Source organism: Vulpes vulpes, chromosome 12 (genome assembly GCF_048418805.1).
Source record: "Vulpes vulpes isolate BD-2025 chromosome 12, VulVul3, whole genome shotgun sequence".
Classification (NCBI taxonomy): domain Eukaryota; kingdom Metazoa; phylum Chordata; class Mammalia; order Carnivora; family Canidae; genus Vulpes; species Vulpes vulpes.
The window spans coordinates 56,171,763-56,189,267 of NC_132791.1; the positions used below are offsets into that span (position 1 = coordinate 56,171,763).

A 17,505-nucleotide genomic window follows, 5' to 3' on the forward strand; every position below is an offset into this window, starting at 1 on the left:
CCTTTGACAAGCCAGATACAAAGATGTTTGCAAATATATAAAAGCCACGTATTCTCAGTATTGTTTGTTTTGAATAATGTAGTGAATTTTTATAAAATGCATGTTCTTTATGCTTACCTTTGATGAGCTTATTACTGTTCATTTTAAATGACTTAAAATATTTTTGAGAATTTCGTGGCTTTAATTTCTAATAATGGTGACTAATGACAAATATTACTGACATAAACATTTTGGGATCTTCACTAATTCTCAAAAGTATAAAAGGATGCTAAGACCAAAAAGTTTGAGAATAACTGGTTTATAGCATATACACAACTTAAATACCTACAGAGAAGCTCTAAAATTATTTTTTAAAAACTTGTAGGAGTCATCATGATTATTAACACCAAATCTCCAAATGTCTAAAACATTCAGAGCACATGTGAATGTTGACAAAGTGAATTGTGTGACTAAATGAAGCTATGGTGTGTAAAAAATATATATATAAAAATGCTTTAAAAGTTTTTCTGGACTTCAATTTCTGGCAGCAAGACAATGTTGTTTACAACTCTATACAGATAAATGCTGAATTAAAAAATAACAAAAATCCCTTAAATTCAAAGCTGAGTATATAAAAAAGGGAAATTCCCCCACAGGCCTAAAGAAAAGAAAGGAAGATGGGGAGTTCTGAGCCAGCACTAATGTGCTAGCAGCCTCTGGGAGTTTGCCAAACTCAAATCCAAAGGTGTTCAGCATAAGTCATGACAATGAGACAAAAAGAGAGACTGCTCAAAGTAAGGCCTTGGAACTGAAATTTCTACATAACATTATCTCAATATAAAGTGAGAAGGAGGGGGTATCATTTTTCTTTCCTTCAATGCAATGAAAGAGTAGTTTAGAAAAACAACTGTTCCCTGGCAAAAGGAAATGGTATAAAAACTTGTCTACTTTGACCTAGACCATGTTTTTAAAAAAGGCCTCCCCTGAGAATATTCAGAGTTGCCATATCTAATTTACATTACCTGTAATAATGAATAATTCACATTATTCAAGGAATGCTAACTCACAAAATTCACTTAAATATCCCTAAGGCATATGTGAATTTTTTTTTCCTTTTTAGATGGAGGAAGAGAGGTGGGGAGACAGAAGATAAGAAAGATTCTTAAGTAGGTTCTAAGCTCAGCACGGCTCTAAGCTCCCACAAACCCAAGACCATGACCTGAGCTGAAATCAAGAGTCAGACGTTTAACCAACAGAGCCATCCAGATTCCACTATGAATAGAACTTTTATCTTGACAAAGGTATATCTTTTCCAGGTCATAGAGCATTCCCACAGATAAAAGAAATAAAGGAATAACTCAAATGGATAATTACATAACTGAGTGACAAGTCACCAAAAAAGATTTAACAAAACAAATAGGACTAGAACCACAAAAACGTCAATAACAGAATTATTAGCTATGTCAATGTTCAAAAGTATACTTTTAATAATTTAGACCTAAAAGAAGAGATTGAACATATGAGGAAGGATCAATATATTATCAAATGCCATAGCAGAGAGAGAAAAAATCCAAATGAGTGTTTAGAAATAAAAAAGCTATTGAAATAAAAAATCCTTCATAGCCAAACACATGACATTATTAAGAAATGCATGATGAGGGGTGCCTGGGTGATTCAGTGTCCAACTCTTGGTTTCAGCTCAGGTCAACATCTCAGGGTGCATGCTCCACGGGGAGTCTGCGTGAGATTCTCTCCCTCTGCCCCTCTGCCCCATGTATGCGCTATCTCTAAAATAAATAAGTAAATCTTTAAGAAAAAAAAAAGAAATGTATGAAGAAAATAGACAATTGGTATAAACCAAGAAACACAGACAAAAAAGTTAACTAGAACATAGCACACAAAGACAAAGATGTAGGTATGAAAACAGAAGAGATATATGGAAATCAGAACAAGAAGCTGCAACATGATTTTATTAGGATTTTCAGAAAGAATGGAAGATTTTTGTTCTGATTTTAAAAAGTGCACCTGATAATATCAGACTTTTTTTTAAATCACTCTCATTGGTAGAAATCTCCCTGTAATCCGAATGTATATCTTCTCGCTACTAATGGGTTTAACACCTCTTTTCTTTCTTTTCTTTCTTTTTCTTTTTTCTTCCTTCCTTCCATCCCTCTTTCCTTCCTCTCTTCCTCCCTCCCTTCCTCTTTCTCTGTCTCTATCTCTCTTTTTTAATTCACACTTGATATATTCTGCTCTATAGATAGCTGTTAGAGTCTTTGGTTCTACGTGGTATATCTACTGTAGTTTGTTTCTTATTCACAGATTTATAGATATTATTTTTATATTGTGTTCTAATTATTATCAGTTATGTGTGTTACAAATACTATACATCACTAATTTCAAGAATCACTATATATCACTAATTCTAAGATTCACATTGTGATTTGCCTTACAATTGATAATGTCTTACAATCAAGAATTTATTGTATTGGGTTTTTTTTCCTCTTCACTGGTACATTATATAATAGTAAATCTTAAAATCAAGGACAATAAAGGCACCTCAAAATCCATGAAATATGGTATCTTGTACCTCAGAGAAGCCTATTTTTTCCCCTGGTATTAGGATTTCTTTTGAGACACAGAAATTTCAAATATAAATACAGTTGAATTTATCAAGCATTTCTGTTATAATTAGAATTTTTGTGTCATTTAAAAAATTTGTCTCTACCACAAAAAATATAAAATTAATTTTCTATATTTTCTCTAATTTTTCAAAAATGTAAACCATGTGATTCATTTTAACTTGTCTCTATGTGAATAAATGTCTTAACATCATGTGTCCTGCTCTCAGTGTTCTGCTTTGTCACTTTCCCAAAAATGTGCAATAGCCTTATCCTATGTATTACATACTACACTTGACATGTGATAGAGCAGATTCCCCTTCCATATTTTTTCTCCAATTCTTAGGTCAAAGCTCCCCCATAACATTTAGAATCAGCCTGTCAAGTTTCCTACAATACTCCTTTTAGAATTTTTATGCAAATACATTCTATCAATATGTCAATTTGAGGGAACAGCCATTCAGTTCACCTTTAGTCTTTCAGAACATGAGTACAGTTTAGATCTTCATTGAGGTATGCCTTCTTGATTGAATTATAAAATAGGTCAATAATTTTCTCCATATGTTCTATGCATCTTGTTATTAGATGTATTCCAAAGAATTTTATTTTTCCATATATTTAATAGTATTTTTGAATTGAATGCCTTACTGGCAAATGCTGGTATATAAAATACAAATAGTTACTGAATATTGCTTTAATATCTAACCACCTCATTCTCCTGTTAATTTTAATAATTTAATTCCATATTCTTTGTTTTTTTTTTTTTAAATGGAGATAATAATAACATTCACTTCATTTTAAGGCCTCAAATTTCCAGTACATTTTTGAAAAGAAACAGTGATAACAAAATCTTCTTGTTTCGGATTTTGAAAGGAATGCTTTTAAAGCTTCACTATTTTTTAAAAGATATTTATGCATTTTGTGTAAATATCTTTAACTGAGTTAATATAGTTTCTACTTTGTACTCTTTTGCCAAGAGTCTTTACTATGTGTTTTGAGTTGTATGAAGGACATTTTCTTTATCCATTCTGATGATCATATGGTTTTTATATTTAATTGTATTACACAGTTACATTTTAAGATTTTCTAATGTTAAACTACCGCTGTATTTCTGGAATAAATCTCAAATAAAGTACCCCTACTTGATTATTTAAGAATACCTTGTGAGATGATATCTGCTAATTTTTTTTCCTGCTTTTTGATTTAGAATTTTTTCATTTCTTTCCTGAGTAAGAAGTTTATTGTTTTTCATTCTCACACTGTCCTCTTTAGGATTTCATAAAACATTTATATAGGGTTTTAATCTTTTTATATTCTCTGAAATAGTGTATATAATACGGGAATGGTCTATTCTTCGTACTTTTAGTAGAAATGATCTGTAAAATCATCAGTGCTTGGTATTTTCTTGGAAATATTTTAAAGAATTGATTACATTTCTTTCACTGTTCATAGATAATAGAGACTGTTTTTTTAGTCTAGTCTCAGCTAGAAGTGGTCAATTATCGTTAATCATGTTTGTTAGCATAGCCCTAGTTTGTTGTTCTTTACATCTATTTATGTATCATGATACAAATTTCAATTTTTAATCTAATTCAAAAATCACTACCAGTTCTTAAATAAACTATAGGGTGAGGATTGTTGACCTCACAGTCTAAAGATTTGAGAGCACCATATTTCTGGATTCATTCTGTATAAGTCATGGGAGGGGGGGAATGAGTTATTAGAAACTATACTGTTTTTCTACGGCTGCTGTAACATGTTACCACAAATGTAGTGGCTTACAATACCCAAGTTTACCATCTTACAAGTCTCTACATTAGAAGCTTGACCCAGATCTCACTGGCTAACATCAAGGTATCACAAGGCTGTCCATGCACCCTTCTAGAGGCTCTAGGGGAGAGTCCATCTCCTTTTTCCAGATGCTGGGGGTTGCTGATGTTTCACTTGTGGCCCTATTCCTCCACCTTCAAAAGCAGGAATGATGAGCTGAAACCTCACATTACATCTCCCTAGGCCTTTCTTCAGTAATCATATCTTCCTCTGATTCAGCTTTTCTGCCTTCCTCTTCTGCTTTTAAAGATCCTTGCAATTACATTGCCATAGCAAGACAGGCCAAGATAAGCTCCCTATTTTAAGATCAGTTGATGACCGCTTTAATTCCACCTATGGAATTAATTTCATGGAATTAAATGAAACCTTCATTTCCCTAAGTTATATAACCTAACATATTCCCGGGTCCCAGGGACTGGAATATGTACATTTTTGGGGATCATTATGCTGTCTGCCACAGAAACTAAGGCAATTTCACTAGCAACACCAGAGAACAGTTGCCATTTGCATCCAGATTTGTACATTATTTTTCTGGAAATTTGAGGATACCACAGTGTTTACCCAACCTAAGATTCAAAAACTCTGAATTACATTGGCACAATTTTAATATGTCTCTGGTTACAAAATTAATCTCAATTTCAGGAATGTTAAAAGGTGGACATACATATGTTTCAGAATTGATATTCTGTTGATAAAAAACATTTAATAGGATTTTTTTCTTCCAGTATCTATATACCTACCCACCAATCTACCAACTATCCATGTGACAAAAACAGGAAACAGTGATGGAGGAAATGGTAAAACAATTTTTACTTTTTACCCTCTAAACACCTCTTCAAATACAAGCTTAATAAATATGTACAATTTACCAAATGAAGCATTTATTTATAATATCCCACAACACTGATAAAGCCTAACACATTTAAGATGCAAGTATCTTTTGCATCAGCAAATGAGGAAAATATCCTATTGCTGCAAAGTTAAAATGGTGACAAATAAGTTATTTACAAGCTTATATTTGCCATTTCTTTATATTTTTTAATTAAGGCAATTTTATTCTAGAACTTCATTCAAACTTATTTGTCTCACCTTTAGTCTTCTAGCTGTATTGTCCCCTATTAGACGAACATATCACATTACAGACAAAAGCTGATTCATTATCCTAAGATCTGAGGCAAAGGCCAGTAGCACCACTTACTAACAGTGATGCTGGGCAAATGTGTAACCTCTTAGCAGGGAATAAAAGATGTGATAGAACCTAGTACACGCTGAATAACAATTCTAAATGAGCCGCCTTTAGGGAAACAAAAGCAAAATGAACTACTGGGGGTTCATCAAGATAAAAAGCAAAGGAAACAGTCAACAAAACTAAAAGGCAACCTACAGAATGGGAGAAGATATTTGCAAATGACCTATCAGATAAAGGGCTATTATCTGAGATCTATAAAGAACTTACCAAACTCAACACCCAGAACACAAACAATCCAGTCAAGAAATGGGCAGAAGACATGAACAGACATTTCCGCAAAGAAGACGTACAAATGGCCAGTAATCACATAAAAAAATGCAGCATATCACTTGTCATCAGGGAAATACAAATCAAAACCACAATGAGATACCACTTGACACCAGTCAGAATGGCTAAAATTAACAAGACAGGAAACAACAAATGTTTGCAAGGATGTGAAGAAAAGGGAACCCTCTCACACTGATGGTGGGAATGCAAGCTGGTATAGTCACTCTGGAAAACAGTGTGGAGGTTCCTCAAGAAGTTAAAAATAGAATTACCCTATGACTCAGCAATTACACTATTTACCCCAAAGGTACAGATGTAGTGAAATGAAGGGGCACCTGCACCTCAATGTTCATAGCAGCAACATCCACAATAGTTAAACTGTGAAAGGAGCCAAGAGCCTTCTGACAGATGAATGGATGAAGAAGATACAGTACATATACATACATACATATGTGTATACACTCACACACATATATAATGGAATATTACTCACCCAACAGAAAGGATGATGCCTACCATTTACATTGACTAGAGGGTATTATGCTAAGTGAAATAAGTCAATGAGAAAGACAATCATAGAGTTTCACTCATATACAGAATATAAGGAATAGTGAAAGGGACCATAAGGAAAAGAGGGGAAACTTAACAGAGAAAAATCAGAGAGGAAGACAAGCATGAGAGACTCTTAATTCTGGGAAACAAACTGAGGGGTGCTGAAGGGGAGGCAGGTAGGAGGATGGGTAACTGGGTGATGGCATTAAGGAGGGTATGTGATGTGATGAGCACTGGGCATTATAGACAACTGATGAATTATCGAAAACTATATCTGAAACTGATAATGTACTACAAGCTGGCAAATTGAATTTAACTTTAAAAAATAAAAAGAGCCACCTTTGCAAATGCTAGAGTTTCACAACATTCAGTGAGGGCAATAATATAGCTTCTATGGCAAAAGTGCGAAGTCCAAACTTTCAATGTGTTAAATAAGCCCACATTTGTGTAGATGATAAACAGCTGAAGTAGGATTTAAAGCTGGGTGTCTGACTTCAAAATCCATATTCTGTTTTATTTCAGTGTTTTATTCACCTATAAAGTAATAATGATAATAAAACTAGAGGGTTTGGATTTCGAAGAATTGAATGATATAATGTTCATTAATGTGTTGCTCAAATTAACAATGTATAGCCTAAGTCTAACCATTGTTTTTAAACACAGGCACTCCTCCTCATGTATAATTCAAGTTAATACCAAAAATTCAAAGCTTTTAACAGCTCTTTCCTCTCTTACTCTATCTACTAGGAGACATAGAGGAAATTGTCATTAAAGTCATCATTTATGCCTATATTATCCAAACTAATAAATACAAAATTCATTTTCCTTTCTCCTTCCTCTCTTGAAAAATTTTCATCATATAGTATCCAAAGTGAAATGGGCTGTCTTCACATCAGTAATAGATAGAAGAGGCAAGAAGGTAATCACTGATGTAAGAAAAGCATGTGACAGGGGCGCCTGGGTGGCTCAGGTGGTTAAGCAACTGACTCTTGATTTCAGCTCCAGTCATGATCTTGGCATCATGATCAAAAGCTCCACGTTAGGCTCCACACTGGGCTTGGAGCCTACTTAGGATTCTCTCTCTCCCTCTGCCCCTTCCTCCCTCTCACTCCCACCCCTGCTTGTATCTCTTTCTCTCTCTCTCTCTAAAAAACAAAAACATTTGACATTTGACAAAAATACAGCCCATAGTATAACATAAGGAGATTTTAAAATGTGTGTCAATAAACATTTATTGATAAACCCAAATTTCTCTTGTTTTATGATACTAGAGATTGAGAGCTGTTAAGAGGACCTGCAAGCCACACACATTTGTTTAACTTTGGGAACAATTCACTACCGGGTTTACCTGCTTTCTCTTAATAAGAGCAGAAATTATTAATATTGCCCTATACTCTTCTTCCCTTATAAATGACTATATGAGTATCAGGGAAATTTTATGTCTTATGCTGCCAGTTACAGAAACAAAAATCTTACATTGGCTTAAATAATAAAGATATTTATTTGTTCACACATTTGGAAGCCCAGAGGTTAGACTGGGCCCCTGGATGAAGAATGCATCAAGAATTGACATTGTTGCATCAACTGACATTGTTGCGACCTCAAGAATCTAAGTACTCAGAAATAAAAAGAGATCTCAGGAAGGGCACTGGACTTTCCACATCCTATGTTATAATATTTAAAGCCAGTCTCTACCAAGCTCTTAAAGGACAGATTGAATAGAAAGAGGGAGTGATTATACTGCTTTCCTGATGAACCGTATGTACTCTGATTGTCCAAACACATCAAGGTACTTCATTATTCAAATGTGCTTTAAAACCAGAAAGTAAGTTTCATAAATAATATATACCATGAATATGTATGTTATTTTCAAATAGCAGATTTAGCAAGATGTGAAACATAGACATAATCAAAAAGAAATTGATTTGACTCATGTTAGCAGTTGCTTCCTTAGGCTGTGTGTCCAGGCTATAAAGAGGTGATTAGTATGCATAATTATGGGAGAGACCGCCCCAGGTGCTGATTCCTCTCAGGTATTTGAATGAGGCGAGAAGGGCCTCATTATTAAAGAAGCTTCAGAGGCAATATTGTTTAAATGGAGAAAAGGTAATTGTCTTGATACAGGCTTCATTGGTAATTAAAAGCTTCTGTGGTGAGGTTGATTAAAACTGTACATTGAGATTTAATTTCTGGAGATTCAGACAAGAAGAAGAAGAAAAAAAACCTGCAGGAAGCAGGAAAGTGAGGTAACATTAGGAATATCATCCCTAAATCAAGTCAGCTTTTCCTTAGGTATCCAGATCTTTTTATGCTATGGCCCCTTCTGAACCAAATATTCCTTTGATTTCATCATTAACTACTTAACAGTATTATAACTATTTTCCAATTACTATCTCAGATTTTAATTATCCAAGGTTAATGAGAACTTCAGATAATGGAATTAGAATTTTTTTTAAATACCTGTACCCCTTTATTCTTCTTTTGCACTTTTTAGGTTGTTCATCTTACAAAGACATATGACATGTCAAAAAGGGTTAAGTTAAAATATACCCTACCTACAGAAATAGATGACACATGATATGTCAAAACCAGACTATGACTCCTAACTATACCTTACCATTAATGCTTTATTATATGTATACAGCTACATGACCTAACACTAATATATGTATATAGTAAAATTAATATATGGTTATATATAGATATATATGGATAAGTAAATTATATAGATGCATTTATATTAGCATATACATAGCCGTTCTCTCAAAATTAAGAGCTGCTGTTTCATAAATTCTACTGGCTGTGTGGTTATGTTTTGGGAATTAAATATCCAGGACAAAATATAGAAAATGTACTATTTGATACACTGAAAATCCTCATTCGTTGGGGGAAATGAGATGGAGTTTCCTTGATACAGTGTGCAAAGAACTTCAAGCATACATAACTCAAAAACAAACAAATAAACCAACCATTAGCCTGAAAAAGGTCATTCACATTGACATTAATACATTTTGCCTTGGTTTAGCAAAAATAATAGAATTTTGCTAAACCCATGTGTACATCTTTGTGATGGTAAGAAAAAAAGAACTCATGGTATTCTTAAAGCATTGTTTTAAAATTTTTCTCCTATATATATATATATATATATATATATATATATACATACACACACACACACACACACATATATACACTGTGTATATATATATATACACACATATATACACAGAGTATATATGTGTGTATATATATATATATGTCTTTAGGGTTTTCATTAATAATTAAAATATTGACAAATGATTAAACACATAGGTTGGAAATACATACCTCCAACATTCTAAAAACATTCCATTAAAACCAGCACTCTCATATCATTTCCTATACTTCAACAAATGATGTGTTAAATGTGCCCAGAACTCCACAAAAGTATAAAAATTTTTATACACACTTACCAACAGTATCACATGGTTCATCTTTGTGAACACAGAAATCTTTCCTAGAAAGGAAACAGAAAATGGACGTAAAAATAAACTTTTCCACAGTCAATAGAGATTATGACTCATTTTTGAGTTACGTGAACTGAACCATACACTTTATCTCCAAGAATTTAATAGAACTGAAAATAAAATTGAATTCTAAGAAAATGCGAGAATTGTTCAATTTTTAATGACAAATTTTTCCTGATATAATCCTGAAACATGCCCTATTTCATTAAGAATATTTCAAAAAATAAAATTCTATCTTGTTTTGAACTTTACAGATTTCATTTTTTATTACAAAAAAATAGTATCTGGTATTGGAACATGGATTTCTGTTTGACAAATATTTTAAGATTTCTGCTTCACAGGCACTTGAAATAATTTCCAGATAGAAGATTCAAATGTAAAAAACACAGTTTAAAACAGCAAAATATTTTATATTGTAACACTGGTAAATTTTTAAAAGATTGATTGTAATCACTTTATAAAGGGCAGGAGGAAATTAGTATTTTTACACAGGTAGGATCTAAGAATATTCTACAATTTGCTATTGAATACAGTATCTTGAAGAACATTCCTTAAGAAGTTATGAGCCTAAGAGGCAAGCTATATGAAAGCACAATGTTATCTACCTTTCACTAGCTATGTGACCATGGGCAATTTACTTAATCTTGTACCTCTTTCATCTCATCTACAAAAAAGAGGAAGTAATAATGATACCTATCTACCATGTAGGTTTATAGTGCAGGTTAGGTAACTTAACACATATAAAACATACATACATACATACCTTTATTTACTTATTCATTACTGAGAGAGAGAGAGAGAGAGCACGTGCATGCACACATAGGCAGGGGAAGGGCAGAAGCAGAGGGGAAGCAGATTCCCTGCTAAACAGGGAGCCCAAAATGGGGCTCAATCCCAGGATCCTGAGATCATGACCTGAGCTGAATGTAGATGCTTAACCGACTGAGCCACCTAGGCACCCCCCATATATAAAACATTTTAATGTGAGTTTAGTGAATGTGTTGGACAAGCTAACACAGGAAAAAAATCTTTAAAACAATGACAGATGCCAATAAGCTTTCAAAAGTAAGTTGATGTTTTTGTTGTCTTTTGTTGTTCTTGATACTATTTCTGTACCCTAAGTTAAACAATTTCCTACCGATAAGTAGATATTTAGATCCTACAGAATTTTTAGTACTACAAACAATAGTCTTTGTGTATATGTGAGGGAGAAAAAGAAATTTTTTTTTTTAGTCCTCTCTCTGTTATAGTCATCTGAATGCCATTTCTAAATGGAAAATGAAAAAAACTAAGTGCAACAGTCCTCTATCAATTTCACCAATTACATCTATATTAATAATAACAATGGTTAGTGTCAATTCACATTTTGCTTAGCTCATCAGCAGCATCTATGACTTAATATCTGTGCATCATTTTATTAATGCTCCATGCATATGTAAAATGTAAAGAAATAAACAAAAACCCAACACTTAAATATGGAGAACCACCTCTGGTAGTTGCCAGAAGGTAGGTGAGTGGGGGAAATGGGTGAAAAAAGGGAAGGGGATTAAGAGTAGATGTTCAGTGAACAGTGTGTAAGATACAGAATTGTTGAATCACTACATTGTACATCTGAAATTAATGGAACACTGTATGTTAACTATCTTGGAATTTAAAAAATGTATATTCTCAAATTGGAGCAAAGCTATACATATTCATTGGGATCTAGCTATATAACCAACTCTGATATAAAATTGCTTAAGAGAATGACAAATTCTGTATTTTTAAATCTGTTACTGAAAAAGGTATTAAAATTCCATTCTGGTTATACATTTGTTGTTTCCTTGTGATTCTGCTAATTTTTCCTTTATGATAAAACTAAATTACCTCTCTGAATTTTTTTTTTTAAAGATTTTATTTATTTATTCATAGACACAGAGAAGAAGAGGCAGAGACACAGGCAGAGGGAGAAGCAGGCTCCATGCAGGGAGCCCGATGTGGGACTCGATCCTGAGACCCCAGGATCACACCCCAGGCTGTAGGCGGCGCCAAACCGCTGTGCCACTGGGGCTGCCCACCTCTCTGAATTTTTATAATTAATTTTGAATTAGTTTTTACTATTATATAGAAACCCTACTTATTTTAGGGTTTTCTGTGTTAAAGTATATTATGTCTGATATTAACAAATACTAATATACTAGTAATACATTGATATTTGCTTGGTATATCTTTTTTCTTTGTTCTATTTTCGATTTCATTTTCTCTAAGTCTCTTATAAATAGTGTATGGTTAAAATTATGAAAATCTATTCATATAATATGGAAGTGAATTTAATATTTTATTATATATATATTTGGATTTTTCTATTATTTCTGAATTCTATTTTCCAAGTTATACTTTTGTTCTTTCTTTGTTTTTCTCTTCCTTCCTACCTATTTCTTTTCTTCCTATCTAGTTTTATTTTCCTTTCTCTCTTTCTTTCTCTCTCTCTTCTTTTTTTTTTTTTTTTTTTTGCCACTGCTTGAAAAGTAACATTAGATTGTGTTTAATTTATGGTTACTTCCAATTTAAATTGCATTGTATTTGTTTCCTATTGCTGTTATAACAAATTCCACAAATATGGTCAGTTAACCTAAATGTATTTTACAGTTAGTGTTGGGTTCCTTCTGGAAGATCTCCATGAGAATCCATTTCCTTGCCTTTCCAGCTTCTAGAGGTTGCCTGTATTTCTGGACTCACAAGTTCCCTTTCATCTTCAAAGTTGACAATGGTATCACTTGGCCTGTCTCTGCTTCTCTCATCACATCTCTTTCTCTGACTCTCTTGCATCCCTTTTTCCCTATCACCTGTGACTACATTAGGCTCCCCTAGGTAATCCAGGAAAATATCCCAAGCTCAAAATCTGAAACATAATCCCATCCACAAAGCCCCTTTTGTCATGTGAGATAACATAGTCACAGGGTCTATAGATTAGAACAGGGATATTATTCTGCCTACCACATTCACTTGAAATGTCTAAAGTTAAAAATTATCTTCAGGCTCCTCCTGAAAAAAAAGAAACAAAGCATCAAACACTTTTAATCCAACCTCTCCCTTCAATCTTTTTATGTTATTTTTATCTGACATTATAATCCTATCTCAATTTTTCAAATCTCAATTTAGATTTTTGAAACCATTATTAGATTTGCCCATGTATTTAGCAATTTATTTTCTCAGTAACATATTGGATCTTTACTTTCTAGAGAGCTCATTATTCTTTAAGTACATCCTTCAGGAACTCCTTCAGTGAGGATCTATGAATAATAAGGTGTTAGAGACATTGTTTCCCATGTATTTATTCATAATGGAATAGTGGCCAAGTACAGAATTTTAGGTTAACTTTACTGGCCCTTAGCACATGAAAAATATTATTTCATTTTTTTCTAGCATTCACAAATATAGATTACAAGTCAGTGATAAACTTGCTCTTCTTTCATGCATTTGTTTTCTGGTTAATTTTTTAATGAGAAATAAATAACATGGCTTTTGGTTAATTTAAATTTTTTTTTGTCTTTGTAGTTCTGCAGTCCCACCTAGATGTGTCTAGGTACTGATTTTTTTTTTCTTCTTTGGTACTTGGAACCTAATTTGAAGAACCTATGAACACATACAAATTCTTACCATTATCCATTTAGCCTATTCCTCTCACATTCTCTCTATTGTGCTAGAATTCCTTTAGGTGTATATCTGATCTTCTTTCTGATGTCTGTAACTCTAAAGCACTCTTTTATAATTCAATCTCTTACACTCTATGCAGCCTTCTGGCAAGATTCCTCAGATCTATCACCCAATCCACCAGTGCTCTCTTCAGTTGCATCTAATCTACTCTTCAACTCAGAAATTGAGATTTTAAGTATATTTATTTTATAAGCATTTTATTTTCCTCAATTTTCAAATCAACTTTTTCCCCCAAAACATATTGTTCTTATATTTCATTTTTTTGGTGTGAATGTTCAATCATGTAAATATGTTTTTAAAAAATAATCCTAGCTTTTTAAATCATTCTTTACTGGAAATCTCCTGGCTCTTACAATGGAAGATGCTGTCATTTTGCGTTTTTAAATTATCTTGTAAACTCATTTAGTTGTATTTTAAGTTGTCTTCTATGGTATAAATGGAGGGCCCCCTCAGAGTAGTTTTGCCTATGCTTTCAACAACAAGTGTTTTAACGCTGAAATCATATTTGTGGTGGTGAATACCCAGAGGAGCTGTTTTTTCCCTAACCCAGGGTCATGGTTGAAACCAGAATGCTTCTTGTTGACAACCTGTGCTCTTTTGCTGAGCTTCTACCGGATATAACTTTTATCAAGGGTATAGTTATCTAAGGGTTCTGGCTATATGCAATCATTTCAGCATCACTTCCCCACTTTGCAAAGCCTCAAAGTTTTTCTTCATGTGTTAAACCCAAGAACTCAGATTCTTAGGTCCAACAACTCCTCTCAGGGTAGCCACCACTTTATCTCAGAAGCTCTTCAGGATTTTGTTTTGTTTTGTTTTTGCTTATCTGTGCATGTAAGAGGATTTTTATTATATTTTTTCTACAATTCCAATATGTCTATAATGAAAACACTTTATGATTATCTAGGCAGATTATCACATAACTAAATGAAGTGAATACAATTTGTAACCTACCATACAGTAATTAAATATAAAAAAATATGTACCTATTGTTAACATCAGATCTTAGGTACATAGAATCAAGCCATATGGTCTTTATTCTTTTATTACACTTTATATCATACAGCTTCTTTTACCAAACTACTAAACTAAAAAGACTGTACATCTGCCTCAATGAGATGTTTGCAATAACCTTAAATTATATTTAAATTTTTCTTCAAAGATACCTTTCTACAAGTGGAGATTATTTTAATTATGAATTATTGTAAAAATTAGTGATCCCTACAATATTGCCATTTCCTTTCCAGAAGGTTGGCGCAGGAAAAAGTCTGTGTACAGTCATGGATATGCATGAACTACAGAATGATGTAAGCTAATATTAACAATGAATTATTATAACTTTTTACTATTCCTCTTGGCAAATATCTGACAGACATGATTTCTATAAAACATATATAGAATCAATCTTTGATTACTAGAGCAAAGGAGAGAAGGGAAAAGTTCAACATAATGTTAAATAATATATTTTCAACATGAGGCACAAAATGGACTTAATATAAACTTAATACATTTATTTATTTATTTTTATTATTAAATTTAAGATTTTATTTATTTATCCATGAGACACACACACACACACACACACACACACACACAGAGAGGCAGAGATACAGGCAGAGGGAGAAGCAGGCTTCATGCAGGCAGTCTGATGTGGGACTCAATCCCGGGTCTCCAGGATCAGGCCCTGGGCTGCAGGCAGTGCTAAACTGCTGAGCCACCCGGGCTGCCCTAAATTTAATACATTTAAATCACATTCAGTATTTAGGCAAGTGTTTACCATTCTGCAGTTATAAATAACAAAAATAGTACAAGTATATTAGTTTATCACATGAATTTCTTCACAAAGAATCATCTGAACTTTTATTATTCCTGTGGGTCTCTTAACTAAGAACATTTCTCTGATATTTCAGTAGGATTCAGGGAAGCCAGAAACTGAGGTCCTTTTGCATGTTATCCTTTTTTCTTCCTTTTCTCAGTTAATTAACTCCACCCTTAAATATTTGACTTGGGTTTGTTTTAGCAGCCATGCTTTCTCCTGCCTCTGCTTTTATGTTGCATATCAGAGATATCTTTGCTAGAGAGGCGCTACTGTAGAAACCTCTCATCTGACTGCAAGGGAGTGGGTCATATCCAAATGCAATACACGTAATGGAGTGTTAAAATGTGCTATGTAATGATAACTGTGTATTTCCAAACAACAGGAACAGCATAACATGTTTTCACGAATTTAAATTTCTAAATGTTTTTTTTCTCAAATAAGCTATTATTTTTTTCTGATAAATCTGAAAAAAACTAGTTAATCTCTTCTGGATCAATTGAAAGTTGGCTATTAACACTTTATGCATTAATCTTCACTATACAGAACATTTTTTATATATAAGATGTAATCTTATCAGTATTACTTGCATATGCCTTAAAAATCTACAGTTCCAACTGAATTAATGTTGCAAAAATAAGTTCATTTTTGCTAATTATTAAAAAATAAACAGCAAAGAAAAAGAAAGTTTCATGAACCAAACAGGCAGATTGTCCTTCAGCATTGAGTATCTTAATACCTTTTTTTTAATGATCTTTCTGAAAATACATGCCTAAACTAGAAAGACAACTCTAAATAAATAAGGGAAAACATACTGAAATTTTATCCCATTAAAAGTAATCCCTTGAACTACCATATTCAAAGCTTCTAAGTTAAACCAGTGAACAGCACCTTTTTCAATATTTAAGATACAAAACTGAAAATTTTGTACATCTAAACAAAACATTTATTGGAACACTTGTTCCCAGGTTTATAATTGAAAATTTTTAAAATCCAAATGATTGCTTGACAGCCACTGAAGCAGACCCTAACTCTTCCCTAACCCCCCCAGCATCTTTCCACTGAGCAACCACCTTCAAAAATATATCATATTTCACCAGCTTATAATCACAGAATTTGCCTCCCTTTCCCATCATGACCCAAACCCATTTTTTTCCCCAGAGGATCTAAAGTAAGTAATACAAGAAAATATGAATAGCCCCAAATCATCCAAACCAAGTGGCTGACATTTCAAGAGTTTCCTTCTTCACTGTCTTTTCTTGATGTCTAGTTTCTCAATTCTTCCTCTAAGTAGTACATAGAATTTTCTCCATCTACCAAAAAATTCCAGAGAGACATCTCTTTTGGTACTCAACTTGGACAAAGATGGTCTCTGGCTCAAAACCAACAACAAATGATGCAGGAAAATACATCCCTGTGGTGATGGAACATATTCAGAGCCTGAGTATAATTACTGATGAAGAGGAATGGAAAAGGTTTGCTGACATTTGTCATTAGTAAATGACCAGATATATTTAGCCCTTTTCTGCATCAGAATATATAAAAATCAAATTCATCACAGGTATATCATGCCTGGTTGTATAGGATGTGCAAGAATGGACACCAGCTAAAGAGACCGGCAGATCCTCAAGTGGAGCAGGACCCAGATGTCTCCTCCATGCTCCCTGGTGGGAGGGGGCGGTGGACTGGGGGCTGTGCAGCCAATGATGGATTTGTTTCTTTTATGTTTTAAGATAGGATTTAAAAACTCATGTAAAGTTTTTTTTTTTTTCCTTTTTTTCCTTTTTTTTTTTTTTTTAAATTCTGAAGCAGCCCTGTTTTGTACCGAGTTATTTTTGGGATAAATGTTACCGGTTGCCATTGTGGGGAAGGTGGCATTTTCACCTTTGCCATAATAAAACAGAGACATGTGTGGGGAAAAAAAAAAAAACCACTTAATTTTTAATTAAGTTAAAATTAAGTGCTTAATTCTGGGGGTATGTTTACACA

The 17,505-nt window shown here is 33.3% G+C and overlaps 1 protein-coding gene across 1 annotated transcript in view; it reads right to left on the reverse strand.

The window, feature by feature from the left end:
- Positions 1 to 17,505, reverse strand: part of ADAMTS19 (ADAM metallopeptidase with thrombospondin type 1 motif 19) — a 227,368-nt gene that overhangs the window by 147,523 nt on the left and 62,340 nt on the right. Inside the window, exon 7 of the mRNA XM_072728643.1 lies at positions 9,951 to 9,994. Coding sequence (XP_072584744.1) covers positions 9,951 to 9,994 — 44 coding nt within the window. The remainder of the gene's footprint in view (positions 1 to 9,950; positions 9,995 to 17,505) is intronic.